Raw genomic sequence first — 16,709 nt, forward strand, 5'->3', positions numbered from 1 at the left:
TGCTTTAAGATTTAGTTTGCTAAATCAGTGCAGAAAAAATGTTAAGAGAATAATGTTAGATACAACTTTATAAGTGTCTCTACCTATGTCATTTGAAAAGTCATCAGTGGCTATTTAATTATTGCTATATTTTAAATAAAGAAATACAATTAGATATGCCTCTCATTAAGTTTTACAGAATCAAATACCACAAAACCAAAATCCATTTAAAACTCAAAACTTCCAAAGTTTAACCATAAAAATAACATTTACTTTAGAATTGTTTTTGTTGTTGTAAAATTCTAAAAGGTAAGAAAAACAAAGCATTATTTTTCTAGCCATTTAAGAAATCACTTCTAAATCTGAAATGTAAGATTAATGTGGAGGCTTTAATTGTTGTGGACTACCATATACAAATTACCGTATTAAAACAAAGTCTTAATGAATATGCTTATAAGCTTATTATTATAATTCCAATTTATGAAAATGGAGGGATGGTTATGTCCATCTGGGTCAAACTGAAGTCAGGTAATTTGATTACTGTATTTAAATGTCTATTGTCTTTAAATATGAATAATTTACAAATGTGCTAATGTGGATAAAATATTTTAACACTACAATTTTATTATATTGATAATTGAGCCCCAAAATTCACTTTCAATAAAGACTTCTATCAAGAAAATAGTCATGAACGGCCCTGGCTGGTTGGCTCAGTGATAGAGCATCGGCCTGGCTTGCAGGAATCCCAGGTTTGATTCCCGGCCAGGGCACACAGGAGAAGCGCCCATCTGCTTCTCCACCCCTCCCCCTCTCCTTCCTTTCTGTCTCTCTCTTCCCCTCCCACAGCCAAGGCTCCATTGGAGCAAAAGTTTGCCCGGGCGCTGAGGATGGCTCTGTGGCCTCTGCCTCAGGCGCTAGAATGGCTCTGATTGTGGCAGAGCGACGCCCCCTGGTGGGCATGCTGGGTGGATCCCGGTCGGGTGCCTGCGGGAGTCTGTCTGACTGCCTCCCCATTTCCAACTTCAGAAAAATACCAAAAAAAAAAAAAAAGAAAAGAAAATAATCATGAACATATACTTAAAACCAGGCCCCCCAAAGTCTTAAGAAATCTTTATTTTTTTCTTAATAAAAGTCTAATTACCCTTTAAAAACAGATTATCAGTTATTCCAATACCCTAATTCTATGGTGTGCTGTTTCTAGTGTTTTAAAACTTAAGAATTCTGTCTACTGCTAAGGAATTAAAATTTGTCATATTATTGTCATAGTACTTAACAGTTTTTGTTTTATGGCCACAGTAGAATGGGCTATTGGGAGTTGGTTTTCAAACCAAGTAATTTATACTTTTCCATATGGCCAAAGTGTGTTAATATTTATTAATCATCCTAGATAACTTCTATATACTTAGTTCTTATTTGCTTACTCTAGAAAAAGTGTATTTTGCTATGTATATTTTAAAATAACCTCTAAAATAGTGTCTTTTGATTTATAAAAAAATCTTTAATTTTTTTTATCTAGCATTATGTATTTCAGTGATTAAAATTAAACTAAACCACAGCACTTACCCAAAACTGTATTAAGGAGAACATTTTCTTTTATTAATATAGTTAATAAATAACTGCAGTATAAGGTTAAAGAGCTTTTGAAAATACTACGTAAGTTGAATAAACAGGTAAAAAGTATACATCTTATCTTTGGATGCATCTAACTTATTGAATAAGTGTTATATAACTGCAAGAATTGGAATGTTATACATCTGACCAAAGCACAGAACTATATAAAATGATTTAAGAGAAGGAATGGAAAATGTTAGGATATACCAGACAATCCAGATGAAGAACAGGTTGTTTCCAAATTTATTCCCAAGAAGTTATTGAGGTATAGCTCCTTAAAAAGTGGGTAGAGGTCTTCTTGTTAACTAAAGAAAAGCTATAAACTCCTTACTTATACTATTATGAAATCCATTTAATAACTGTTCTTCCTGAAACAAATCTATATATTCAACATACCAATGAAAACTGATACATGCTTCTTAAAATAATGTACTTATATTACTAATAATGGATATAATGATTTCATTTTAAGAGTATTAAAATAGTGATAGTTTAAAGACTTGGAAGACAGTAAAAACATATTGGGGATATATGATTTTCAATGTACAAAAGGGCCTTCTCCTTCAAAAAGGATGGATAACCTCCCTGGAAAATACCATCCTCCTTCACACACCCCTTTCAGTGCAGACTACATTGTAGAAACAGAAACTCTCTTAGAGAACTAGCTGTGAGAAATAATGACTATCCCTAAAGATATTAAACTCTCAATGTTTACTAAAGAAAAGTCCATATTAATTCTTAATATAAAGATTTAGCTTTGGGAAAAGTCTTTCAAAATTTCAAAACTGGGTCAGTGTGGTTGACTGGCATTGAACACAAGAGCCCGTGCACTATCTATGCCCCATGGCCTTACAGGTTTAAGTCATTTCAGTCTGCTCCCAGTTAGTTTCAAGCTTGTGGACAGAACTGAACGATGTGAACAAGTCTGGTGACGAAGCACAGATTAAGTCACAGTCCCTTGTCCCATATAATTTATATAAGAAGCACCAAAACTGGAGCCAAGGTCTGAACAGGTAAATTTAACAGCTGGAACTATAATTTAATCACATCATATCATATCACACTATACATTCTATATTTGCCTGTTGATATGTAATGCCGTTTAGTACAAGCATTATTTCCTAAGACTTAGGGTATAAGTGCTTCTTTTCAAGTATTACTGCTTATTTAATAGTGTTTATATCTTAACATTAAGCACTTCAGTGAGAAAGGTACATAATGCAATACATTGTGCTGTTTTCCCTTATCCTGGGTTAGGATTTTAACAGAATCAATTAATAAAACTAAAACTATTAAGATTGAAACAAGGCTATCAATATCATAGATGCATATCTGAGAAGGTCAACAGCATTTCCCACTTAACACGAAGGTATTTTCATCAAAAATGATTCTTTTCTTTAGGCTAGTTTCTATAGCAGCAGGTCTTTAGGACATGTAGATCAGAAGTTTCAAGTGAAAATGACACTGACTTACTCTGAGAAAACATCAATCCACATTACTGATAAAAGAAGAAAACTGCTGGTGTCACCTTAACATAAAAATGTGTTTTGCCATCCAACATTTGATTTGGTTCATGTATGAGATGACAGCTAAGCTCTGGAGGTCTCAGGGCATACCGATGAGATGGACTAATTTGTCAAGGACCTCTTACTTGTTTTAATATTTAAGTCAGAACAATAACTAGAAAAAGGTCAGTGCCTCAGTGACTCTAAACCACATCAATTTCAATATTTGTTTTTCAAAATAATGATCAGCTATATCTATGTTCTGCAACAATAGTGCAAATACGGTCTCCTTTCCTGAATCAAGAGCTGAAGTTTATCAAACTAGAAGCTTTAAATAAGGTAGATTGTTGCCAACTACATGACAATCTTGCATGTTTGACATAAAATATATTAGGAAAGCTTAAACTGATTTATAAATCTATATTCAGCTAAAGCTTCACATAAGCAGCAATGGAAATGAACAGACATGTACTCAATATAAAATACTTTTCAAAACTGCTCCAAAAACAAATGACAAAAAGTGGTTAAGAAAAACTGGACACGTGTTGTGTGTACCAGATGTAAAGAAGAATGGACCCGTGGCTGCTTGCACTGTTTGAATTACACGAAGGGAGAATGAAGACTTAGTCGACCTCCATCTCTCCGGAAGATTTAGCATGCTGTGCGCTGTCTTTCGGTGTCTCTGCTTTCAGCTCAGGCCCACTCTGTCCATCCATCTGTCCACTGTGTTCACTGTTAGCTTTCGCGTTCTCTTCTGCAACCTCGACTTTCGGTTTGGGTTTATAAATGATGGGGTTACAGAAATTATCCAGTTCCTAAACACATGAAGAATATTGATTAAGTTAACATATTACTGTTAATTCCACATAACTTTCTAAATTTTCATTTAATACCATACTTAGCTCAGTGAGATAACCAGCTGTTTATCAGTAAACAACTAAAGTGCTTCAATGAAGGATTTGGCTTCTGGGCTAGTGCTTGTTAGGGGTGACAGGAAACTAGTAAATCTTTAACAATGCTTTTTGTATCTAATCTTCCCCAAAATTGGTTCCTCATAATGTAAAATACAGTTTACTTCAGCAGCAATAAATTTTTTTAAACATATTCTAAAAATTATTTGTATTATAATTTACATACAATATTATGTTAGTTTCAGTTGTACAACGTATTCATTCTACATTTATACACCTTATGATGTGATTACCACAGTAAGCCTACTAATTATCATCACCATATAGTTATTGTGATATCATTGATTATTTTCCCTATGCTGTACATTATATCCCGTGACTTCTTTATCACTGGAAGCTTGTACCTCTTATTTCCCTTTTCCCTTTTTATTTATTTATTTGTTTTTTACAGAGAGAGAGAGATGAGAAGTATCAACTTATCATCTTGTAGTTGTGGCACTTTAGTTGTTCACTGATTTCTTCCCATACGTGTCTTGACAGGTGGGGGCCTCTAGCTGAGCCAGTGACCTCTTGCTCAAGCTGGTGAGCCTGCGCTCAAGACAGTGACCTCTGGGTTTCAAACCTGGGTCCTCAGTGTCCCAGGCCGATGCTCTATCCACTGTGCCACCACCTGGTCAGGCTTGACATTTTCATTAGAAATGTTTTTAGACTGGAAACTTTACCTTATAAATAAGATTTTACCATAGAATTAAACACTTTTTGAATTATGTCAGAGACGGCTATATTGCCAAGTTTTACAATAGAGACTTAAGAGGTAAGTCTTATCCAGCCCAGAAAGTCTGACATACTTCATTGTCAATAATTGTCAAACTGCTTTATTTCATTCTGTATTACACTTAAAATAACACCCCCCCCCCAAATCCTTGTGTATTTGACTAATGAAATCAAGGAACAGAGATGTACAACCTAGAATCTTTCTTTTTCCAAAATTAAAAATTATAGTTCCAGCCTGGCTGGTTGGCTCAGTGGTAGAGCGTTGGCCTGGCGTGCGGGAGTCCCGGGTTTGATTCCCGGCCAGGACACACAGGAGAAGCGCCCATCTGCTTCTCCACCTCTCCCCCTCTCCTTCCTCTCTGTCTCTCTCTTCCCCTTCCGCAGCCAAGGCTCCACTGGAGCAAAGATGGCCCGGGCCTGAGGATGGCTCTGTGGCCTCTGCCTCAGGCACTAGAATGGCTCTGGTTGCAACAGAGCAACACTCCAGATAGGCAGAGCATTGCCCCCTGGTGGGCGTGCCGGGTGGATCCCGGTCAGGCACATGCAGGACTCTGTCTGACTGCCTCATCGTTTCCAACTTCAGGAAAAAAAAAAAAATTATAGTTCCCATTAAAAAATTTAAGTGCTTGAACCCCTTAAAAAGAGAATTTTATAGTTTCTTACCTTTGATTTTGCAACTATTTCTGAAACTTTCACCATAGGATCTTGAGTGAGACTCAATTTATTCTGTGCATTCATCTTACTGTTCAGCCAACTCATGGCTTCGCTGATGTATTTTTCAACTTTTTCCATTTCAGCAGGATCCAAATGATCATATCTTTCATCCTATTAAAAGAAAACCGTAACTTATTAGAACAGATTTTTTTTTAGCAAGTAAATTTTATTAATTTCTAGTTAAAAGATTCATACTCTTATTGTATATACCTTGTACATAACCATGTGAAGAAGCCACATACACATTACATAGAATTGGAGAGTATGGCTTCTTAAAGGGAAAGGCTTTCTGAAGGGTTAAGATTTGGAAAAGAATGACTAGTGGTGAATATTCAAGGAAAGGTATTTAGCTAAAAAGAAGCTGTATGAAATTGAATTTGTTAGTGATTAAAGAGAAATAAAGGAAGCAGGCATACTACAATCTAAACAAAAAATTCTGAATATACAACAAAATATAGTAAGTTGTTGGTAAGGGGGAATAACATAATAAAAAATTCTGTCTGAAAAAGAGAACTACAGCTGGCATACCTAGAAGACCATCTCAGAAGCTGTAGTTTATACTGTTTACCACAGAACCAGAAAAAAGTGGCAGTGCAACATACAGAAAGGGGATTTCCTGATGAATGGTAGAGTGGACGTGGAAAATACACGGAAAGAGAATGTAAGAACACTCAAAGCCAGAGAACTGAGAGGACCGTGATGCCGTTTTTTAAAACCATAAAGCTTTATCAGATACTTGACTCATTTTTCTGCTTGTATGATTACAAATTATGTATCCATCATCACTGACTCAGTTTCTCGGACCTCCTTTTCTGACTTCCAACTTCATGCATCATTTAAGTTCCTCTCCATTCATGCTCCACCCACATGCTTTAAAAAAATCTCTAGCCTTAAAACTTCCCTGAAATTCCAACTCTATATCCAACTTCCAACTTGAATTTCTATTTATAAAGTTTGAATTGACTACCTACTTTATTTTTTAAATTTTTTATTGATTTTAGAGAGGAAGGGAAAGAAAGAGACAGGAACACAGATCTGTCCCTGTATGTGCCCTGACTGGGGATCAAACCGGCCACCTCTGTGTGCTGGGACGATGCTCTAACCAACCGAACTACCAGGCCATGGCTTTTTTTTTCTTTTTTAAAAAAGAGACAAAGACAGACAGGAAGGGAGATGAGATGAGATGAGAAGCATCAACTCGTACTTGCAGCACTTTAGTTGTTTACTGATTGCTTCTCATATGTACGTGCCTTGACCTGGGGGCTCCAGCTGAGACAGTGACCCCTTGCTCACGCCAGCAAACTTTGGGCTCAGGTCAGTGACCTTGGTGTTTTGAACCTGGGACCTCAGCATCCCAGGTCAACAATGCTCTATGTGCTGTGCCTCCACTGGTCAGACTATTTTTTTTAAAGATTTTATTTACTGATTTCAAAGAGAGGAGAAAGGGGGTGGGGGTCCAGAAGCATCAACTCGTAGTAGTGCCTCTCATACGTGCCATGACCGGGCAGGCCTGAGCCTTTGAACTGGCACCCTCAGCACCCAGGCAGACCACCTACATTCCAAATGCCTGATGACCTCCCGACCTACTCTTTCCAGTTCTCCATCTAAGTAAATGGAAACTTCATCCTTCTACACCAAAATCCTTTGAGTCATTTTGGACTCCTCTGTTATATTTATATAAAATCTATCAGCAAATTTTATTAGTTCTGCCTTCAAAATATATGCAGCAAAAATCCAACCACTTCTTCCCCCTCCATTATTTGGATTCAAGTCTCCCATCATTGCTTGCCTGTATTTTATTTTCCTAATAATGCCTTCACTAGTCTGTTTCCAAGTTCTTTAAAAAGTAAGTTAAATCATATTTCTTTTATGCTGAAAAGTTGCAATGGATCCCTACTCTCAGAGGAAAGGCCAAACTTCACTAATGAGCCACTAGCCCAGGGGTCGGGGACCTATGGCTCGCGAGCCAGATGTGGCTCTTTTGATGGCTGCATCTGGCTCACAGACAAATGTTAATAAAAAAATGTTAAAAATGTAAAACATTCTCATGTATTACAATCCATTCATTTCCTACCGCTCATGTTCATGGTTGCGGGTGGCTGGAGCCAATCACAGCTGTCCTCCGGGACAACACCAAATTTTTATTGGATAATGTGTAAGGTACACAGGTCGTTATATGGCTCTCATGGAATTACATTTTAAAACACGTGGTGTCCATGGCTCTCAGCCAAAAAGGTTCCCGACCCCTGCACTAGCCCCTCTGTCATGATCTGTCAACTGCTAACCCCACCCCAACAGTTTTAAGCCACACTGGCCTTCCTACTGTCATCCAACATGTTTTCCCCTTGAGGTTGTACAACTGCTATTCCCTTTTTCTAGAACTTTCTTCTTACAGTTATCATACATCTTGGGCCCTCACCTCCTGCAGTTCTCTCCTCACATGTATGTCATCTTATAAAGTCTGCCCTCTGATAAATCTCTACCTCTGAGAGTCCCTTCCTTTTCCCAAAGCCCTTTCTCACCCTTGTCTCCCTTACAGGAACTTACTGTAAAGCATCCAGTCCCTACTCAAGCATAAAGTCCAAGGTGCTGCTTCAGGGTATAGTTTTAGCACCCTGAAGGGAGCCTGGCACAAAATCAAAACTCAGAATCCTGAACATAAGCAAAGTCTCCCTTGCTTCGGATTATCCTAAACGCGCACACTCGGGAAGACTGGGAGAGCCTGGGGACACTGGGCCATAGTCACTGTTCGGGAGGCTCCACTACCACGTGTGCAGCGGTCCTGGTATTCTCACTGGTCTGCTTGTTCCGCCGCGCTTTTCCGGTATCCTCACTTTTGTTTGTACCCACGGACAGTGTGAATGCTGGCAGAGGCGGGCACATTCATAGTCAGCACCTGGGTTCTCTAGGTCACGTGGATTGCAATCTTATTTTATAAATCTCACAGGTCTTTTTTTTCTGTAATCAGTAACCTCTTTTCACATTACATATAGTGAAAAGCACTCTAGAGTTAAGAGTTTGTATGTTAACTTCAGACTGCTTAGGTTTAATCCTGATCCTACCATTTACTACCTGTGCAATCTTTGACAAGCTGCCTAAGCACTTTAGTTTTCTTGTTAGAATCAAGTGAAATATTCCATAAAAAAATGCTTCAAATTCACCAAGTGCTTGGTCAATGTAAACTATTATGATAATCTGCCTGAATCTTTCTGATACAGTATAAATTGCAATTTAAGTTCAATGCAATGACAATGATAAAAACAGGAAGAATTACAGTGACTATTTATTTAAAGCAGAAGTCAGCAAACCTGCAGGCCAAATCCAACCCGAAACCTATTTATTAATAAGTCACTCTGGGATGCAGCCACGCCCAGGCATTTCTGTATCATGTATGGTTTCTTTTGTACTGCAATGCAGAGCTGAAAGATGTAGAGAAAAAGCCCACAAAGCCCAAAATATTTGTTCATTTAAAGAAAAAGTTGGCTAAAAAACAAAAAGTTGGTTAACCTCTGGTTTAAAGGGAATATATGGTAAGCTTAATTTTGTTAAATCTTACTGTTATATCCAAATAGAGATATCATTTGTATAAATAAATTTTTGAACCTTAAAGTCAGTGGAAAGGTCCAGAGTAGTGATGTAGATTTGGGTACGTATATATATAAAAGAACAAAGAGTACAGGGGATTGGAAGAGAAATCAGAGAGAGGCCAGAGTATGAAATAAAGGCTGGCAGAGTCCTGTCTCAGAGAGGCCTGTTATAAAAAAAGGTTCAAGAAAACCTCTCTCATTGTATCAATACTGATTAATAATGGATTTGATTACTGGATTAATATTTTAGGGATTTAAAAAAACTAAAGCCACATATCTGCACTGCATTTTAAATAAATTAGTATTGTTTACCTGACAATTCTGCAATAAAAAACTAAGTGTCAAGTTTGGTGCACTGTGGCAGCCACAGCTGTGATAGCTCGTAGCTGAGGACGTGCAGGTCTGCCCTGTGCTCAGCATGTACCACCCATGCCATCATCATCAGTCGGCTTTATGCATGCAATACCTTGTTTCTGTATGCTTCTATTACTTTCATGACAAGTTGGATCTTTTTTCCCAAGTCGTTTAAAGCTTTGGGTCTCTCTTCATGTTCCATGTATCTCATTTGAATAGGCTGGCCATATTTCTGTCAACATAAGACATTTTTTTAAAAGAAAAAGTTACTAACAAACTTTTTAACAGAAGACCTTAAATATTATATATATATATATATATATATATATATATATTATGTTTACTCATTAGACTAATATGTCTGTATTATAAATGTAGTGCTTTAAAAAAATAAACCTTTGGGCCCTGGGATGGGGAGTTTTTAAATGTTAAAATAGCATCTATAACTTTGAGGAGGAGGATCCACTAGAAGAATAACTTTTCTTTCAAATGTTTTACACAATTAAATAAAATCAGCTTATTTTCGATTTTCCAAAAAAGTTCCAAAGGGAATGCTAGAGCCCAGTAGCTCACACTGCTTGTCTCTAGCGCTGACATCGATACCAGCGTGGACAGTGGTCAGACTCAGAGACCAGCGCTGCTGCATCACTAGAACCCACCTGGACTTCACTCAGACCTCATCTTTCCCTCTTCCAGAATACCGTATTACATTTTAGCTATTTACATCATAATTTTTATTGTAAATGTTTCCCAAAGTGAATACTGCATTTTTAATTTCTAAAAGCCATCTCAAAACAATAGTAAAGCCTATAAAAACTTCTGCAACATTCACTTTTATGGTTACTTATACAGTTGGGCAAAATATCCATATTGGGTGCTTCTGGGCTTTTCCAGTTATTTCTATTGGTTTTAGTTGCCTGGCTCTTCCTGTGGCCCAAAATATATGTATTCTCTTAGGGAGATCATGAGTAAAACCACCAAGAGGATAAAATAGGATAAAGCCTAGTATTTCTATCATAAGCTTAGGTTTTCTGGTTACTTTCTAATTACAGGGGGTCCTTAGGTTAGGGCACAGTTCAGTTCCTACAACAGTAACATAACCCGAATGTTCATGTAAGTTGAAACACACCCTACCCTAACACAAAGGGAACACTTGGGCTTTTAAGAGTTCAAAATGGCATAGATAAGCGCACTGGGAGATGCCAACTCCCTCACACATACGCCGCACGCTGCATTACTGCGTATTCTTCCTCCGTGCACAACCTAACTAGTTTGGCCATGTAGTTTGTAAGTATGACGCCCACTGTGTAAGCCAAAACACTCACGTCCCAATTTTTTAAAGTTTTTATGCAAGTGAGCATCGTAAACTCAAAATGTCGTATGTTGAGACTTATAACCTGAGGACCCTCTGTATTCCCTTTGCAAGTAATTTATTGGCATGAAAATAATTGTTTTAAGATACTAACTTTTTTTGCTTTTAATTAATTTCTTTGTACCTCCTCCCATCCCAGCCCATATTCTAGAAATCCTATTTTTATTTATTTATTTTTATTTATTATTTTTTATAAATAAATTTTTATTTTAATGGGGTGACATCAATAAATCAGGGTACATATATTCAAAGAAAACATTTCCAGGTTATCTTGTCATTCAGTTCTGCTGCATACCCATCACCAAAAGAGAGATCGTCCTCCGTCACCCTCTATCCAGTTTTTTTTTGTACCCCTCCCCCTCCCCTTCCTCCCTCCCTCCTTCCCTCCCCCCACCCCCCGTAACCACCACACTCCTGTCCATGTCTCTTAGTCTCGCTTTTATGTCCCACCAATGTATGGAATCCTGCAGTTCTTGTTTTTTTCTGATTTGCTTATTTCACTCCGCATAATGTTATCAAGATTCCACCATTCTGCTGTAAGTGATCCGATGTCATCATTTCTTCTAGCTGAATAGTATACCATGGTGTATATGTGCCCCATCTTCTTTATCCAGTCTTCTATTTTTTTTTACAGTGATTAAAAGCCTTTAAGCAAACTCTTGGCCAATACAGCAAGAATCCATAAAAGAGTAGTGTCCTTAACATGTTCACCAAGTCCAAGTTGGCCCCATACCATGCCAAATCCCTGAGAAATGCAACCCAACCACAGTTCAGTCTGTTAGGAGCTGTCACAGGGAGCAGGAGTCCAGGAAAAGTCCACACAGGGAAAGTCCGCATGGCACTGGAATTGTTGTCCCCATTCTATACTTTGCAGCTCATGTCCAAGTCCCAATGACAGCTGCTTCTAGCTGGTAATGATTCAGGTAGACTTTTCTAGAAATCCTATTAATGCCATCACAACATCCATGTATTCCCTTGCTATTCAAAGACTAGTTCAGGGGCCAGCAACATCAGACTCTCTCAAAAGCTTGTCGAAACTGCAGAACCATGAGCCCGCCTCACTATACTGACCCTTTACCTGCATTTCAGTAGGGGCCCCAGGTAATTCCTACGCACAGTAAAGCGCTGCCATGACCCACACACTAAGAAAGAATAAAATTCCCTGTCATTCTGCCAGGCTGAACTTTTTTTTGGGGGGGGGGGCGGTAGGGAGGGGAATAGACAGGAAGGGAGAGAAATGAGAAGCATCAACTTGTTGTTGCTTCACTTTAAAGTGAGAACCTGGCCATCTGGCTCAGTGGTAGAGTATCAGCCCGGAGGTGGAAGTCCTGGGTTTGATTCCTGGTCAGGGCACACAGGAGAAGCACCCATCTGCTTCTGCACCCCTCCCCCTCTCACTTCTCTTTCTCTCCCTCTCCTGCAGCCATGGCTCAACTGGAGCAAGTTGGCCTCGGGTACTGAGGATGGCGACATGGTCTCTGCCTCAGACCCTAAGAGCTTGGTTGCTGAGCTTGGCTGCAATGCCCAAGATGGCCAGAGCATCGCCCCCTAGTGAGCTTGCCTGGTGGATCTCAGTCCGAACACATGTGAGAGTCCATCTCTGCCTCCCTTCTTCTCACTGAATAAATAAATAATAAAGTACACTGATTCCTTCTCATCTGGGGGCGTGGGCTCAAGCCAAGCCATTGATCCCTTGCTCAAGACAGTAACCTTTGGCTTCAAATTAGCAACCTTTGGACTCAAGCCAGGGACCTTGTTCCTCAAGCCAGCAACCTTTGAGCTCAGGTTGATGATCTGACACGCCAGTTACCAGCACTAAAGCTGGTAAACCAGTGCCCAACCTGGTGACCTTGGGATTTCAAACCTGGGACCTCAGTATCCAAGGTTAACACTCTTATCGACTGCACCACCACCTGTGAGGCCCAGGCTGAACTTCTAATCAAACTTTTTTTTTCAGGGTAGGGAGAGGCTACCTAAAAGGGAACCTGGTGACCATGTCTTTAAAAAAAGAACATTTAAGAGAAGGGGTGCAACAGAACTAAATGACAAGATAACCTGGAAATGTTTTCTTTGAATGTATGTACCCTGATTTATTGATGTCACCCCATTAAAATAAAAATTTATTAAAAAAAAAAAAAAAAAAGAGAAGGGGTGCTATTTTTGAAGTTTTCGCCAGTCAGTTGTCCCCATCAGTTGCAATGTGAAAATACAAAAGGGTTAGCAGTGTATTACCCTCAAACTCAGAGTAGTGTAGGGGGAAGAGAGGCTGAGAGCATGACGCCTCTGATATGCAGGGCTCAGATTGACAAATCACTTCTTAGTGACATATCTCAGAAATACATGGCTTGTTAAAGTAATAGTAACACTCTGGTCATCTTCTAAATATATCTGAGTATCATGAGAAGACAAATATGATTATACATTATTTGATTTTAATTACATGTAGCATTACTCACCTCTCAAAATGCTTTTATTTATTTATTTTTTTAAAAAATTTTTTATTTTTTTGGTATTTTCTGAAGCTGGAAACGGGGAGAGACAGTCAGACAGACTCCCGCATGTGCCCGACCGGGATCCACCCGGCACGCCCACCAGGGGCAACGCTCTGCCCACCAGGGGGTGATGCTCTGCCCCTCCGGGGCGTTGCTCTGCCGCAACCAGAGCCACTCTAGCGCCTGGGGCAGAGGCCAAGGAGCCATCCCCAGCGCCCGGGCCATCTTTGCTCCAATGGAGCCTTGGCTGCGGGAGGGGAAGAGAGAGACAGAGAGGAAGGAGGGGGTTGGGGGTGGAGAAGCAAATGGGTGCTTCTCCTATGTGCCCTGGTCGGGAATTGAACCCGGGTCCCCCGCACGCCAGGCCGATGCTCTACCGCTGAGCCAACCGGCCAGGACCTCAAAATGCTTTTAAAATAAGAAACATTTCTTCTTACACATTATCTGTCTTAAAACTTTCTTACATAGTTATAAAAAATACACTGTGCTATTTTACAAATTTTTAGGAAAACTTAATGGTCTATTTAATAGTAACATAGACTTTAAAAAATTTTACCTTTAGTTCTTGAAGTTTATCCACATAAATTTGTTTAGGTTGGTCCTCTCCTTCTTCATAAAGCCAATTTTCTGTGTCTTCCAGTACTGAAGACAATTTATTCAAGTCCTAGATACACATTTAAGAGACAATGATTAAAAATGCTCTTCTTAGAAATAAAAGTCAAGGATACAATGTTTTCAAGCATAAAAAATTAAAGAGGACAGAGGGAAAGGGGATGATAGGATGAGATAAACCTGAAGGGAAGGGGGGAGGGCGCTGTAGGGAGGGGGGCAAGGAAGATGTTGAGGGGAATAAGAGGGAGGGGGGATGCATTTGGGGTGACCCTAGAATCACAAATTAATAAAAAAATATATAAAAGAATAAAAAAATAAAATTTTGTGGGAGGAGCAAAAAGAATGAGATAAAATTTTCCAAATGTTAAAATAAAAAGTATAAAAAATTAAATTTTATATTTTTATGAAATTTTACTCATAAATTTGTCCTTCACCATACTTCTGAAAATTAGAAAATAACTGAGAACCATTTCTAAATGTGCTAAAGAAAATTGACAATACATTTAGTACATTTATTTACATAATTTATATTAGAAGTCTGAAGCAAATACTAAAGTAGTTCTAATAAAAAATTCTAAAATTTAGACTCACTTCTTGAGTGATGAATTTTTCATATACAGTGCCCAGCTTGTCTCTAAAGTCATATACATATTCTTCAACAGCATTCTTAGCATCGTTTCTTTCTTTTTCCAACTTATCTTGCATTATCATTTTCCCCTATTCAAAGAGTTTCAGATTAGTTGCCACTAAGAGTATTAAGGAATTAGGGATGCAAATCAAAACTACAATAAATTGTCACTTCAGACTTACTAGGATAACTAATAAAAAAGTGTTGGTGAGGATGTGGAGAATTTGAAATGCTTGTGCTGTGCTGTTGGGAATGTCAAGTGCTGCTGCTATGACATAAAACAGTTTAGGGGTCCTCAAAAAGCTACACAAAGAATTACAGTATGACCCAGGAATTCCACTAGGTATATACCGAAAGGAACTGAAAGCAGGAACTCAAAGAGATATTTGTATGTCAATATTCATTGCAGCATTATTCATAATAGCCAAAAGGTGGAAATAACTCAGCTGTCTATTAACAAATTAAAGGATGAATAAAATGTGTATATTCACAATGGATATTATTCTACTATAAAAGTTCTGATACATGTTACAAAGTGTAGTCAGTCAGACACAAAAGGACAAATGTTGTATGATTCTATTCATCTTACAATAGGCCAATTCACAGAGACAGAAAGTGGATTAGAGATTAAAACAAAACAAAGCACCCAGACTATCAGACTATGCTTTTGTAAATACTCAGGTTCAAATCCTATGTTCCCCATTTATTAGCTTTGAGATTTCAGAAAAGTCACCTAAACTCTCAGCCTCAGTTTTCTTATCCTAAAATTGCACATTTCTTTCTAGCTCATAGGATTAATAAAATTGACCCAGTCCATTGAAAATATATCGTCCAGTGCATGAAACATAACTGGTACTGAAAAATGTTAGTTCTGGAAGGTAATATAATATAGTGGTTGTCATTTTGAGCTTTGGAGAAAGACAACTTGGATTCAAACAGAAAGTTTCTGTTTGCTGTTGTGTGGTTCAGTCTACCAGTTCCTGTTTCCTTATCTGTAAAACTCAGATCTCCAGCAGCACTTACATGTCACAGGGTTGTTTTGAGGTTGAAATAAAACACCAAAGATTTTAGAAAAATTATTATTGTTATAATAAAAAGCAAAAAAATTACCTGAGGAGTGTAATACGTAAGGAACAAAATTTTCACTTAAAAACATAGCATTTTAAAAACAAGACTGCAGTGTAACTAACATTTGTGAAAATAGCAAGACACTAAAAAACTTAATTTTATAACCCAAATTTGCCATAATTACAAATTCTGAATTATTCAGGGCATGCAGGAATGCTTGCTTCCCATAACATGCAGCCTTCAATAATTACCGAATAGGAATTAAACTAGGAACCACTACTTAAATGTAAATTTTAAAAATAAAAAGTTACTTCTTATAGAACTACTGGTAAAGAAACAAAACTCTTTTCTTCAAGAGACTAAAATTAAACATTTAGACATGTAAAGGAAATTTCAAGAATGACAACAGATTTAAAAAATTAAATGGAAGTCAGAAGCATTATGAATAGAGCCTTAATCTTTTAGGACAACATAATAGAAGAGGGAAGTTTCTAATACTTCCCTACATGATGTCTGTTCAGTGTTACTGTTACAGATGGAGTAAAAGGGGTACGAATCATTAATGTTGGAATAGCTTTCCTGTATAGTGGAGATAATCATGTTCTTCATATAACTAAGATAAAAAGTACATTGTAAAAGACATTAATATAGCTCAATATTTTGTCCAAAATAAAGTAGTTCAATGATCAATTTAATAATTCCTTAAGAGTTATAAACTAGTTTCCCCATTTGGGGAATAATCATTGACTTATAAAAATCTCAGAACACACGACCATCTATTTCAACATCAACTCAGATTTACAAACCTCATTTTCAATGTAGCTATTGAGAAGATCTTGACCCAATTGTCTACATAGGCTACTCTGGACAGGTAGATCAATATTCTTAACTTTTCCTTTTTTAATGGGCTGATTTAATCGGTCTTGTTTGTCCAAGGAAGCTGACTGTAAAAGAAATGCAAGAGAATAATATTAGTTTCTAAAACACTTTAAAAATAGATTTAGGCCTGACCAGGTGGTGGCACAGTTGATAGAGCGTTGGACTGGGATGCGGAGGACCCAGGTTCGAGATCTGAGGTCGCCAGCTTGAGTGCAGGCTCATC

General features: G+C 37.9%; 1 protein-coding gene across 1 annotated transcript in view; it reads right to left on the minus strand.

Moving 5' to 3' along the window:
- Positions 1 to 1,816: 1,816 nt before the first annotated feature.
- Positions 1,817 to 16,709, minus strand: part of HSPA4L (heat shock protein family A (Hsp70) member 4 like) — a 63,314-nt gene continuing 48,421 nt past the window's right edge. Inside the window, exons 14-19 of the mRNA XM_066233351.1 lie at positions 16,414 to 16,551; positions 14,503 to 14,628; positions 13,856 to 13,963; positions 9,548 to 9,667; positions 5,444 to 5,605; positions 1,817 to 3,910 (exon numbers count right to left, since the gene is read on the minus strand). Of these exons, the coding sequence (XP_066089448.1) occupies positions 3,719 to 3,910; positions 5,444 to 5,605; positions 9,548 to 9,667; positions 13,856 to 13,963; positions 14,503 to 14,628; positions 16,414 to 16,551 (846 nt within the window). The 3' untranslated portion in view covers positions 1,817 to 3,718. The remainder of the gene's footprint in view (positions 3,911 to 5,443; positions 5,606 to 9,547; positions 9,668 to 13,855; positions 13,964 to 14,502; positions 14,629 to 16,413; positions 16,552 to 16,709) is intronic.

Source organism: Saccopteryx bilineata, chromosome 1 (assembly GCF_036850765.1).
Source record: "Saccopteryx bilineata isolate mSacBil1 chromosome 1, mSacBil1_pri_phased_curated, whole genome shotgun sequence".
NCBI classification, from domain to species: domain Eukaryota; kingdom Metazoa; phylum Chordata; class Mammalia; order Chiroptera; family Emballonuridae; genus Saccopteryx; species Saccopteryx bilineata.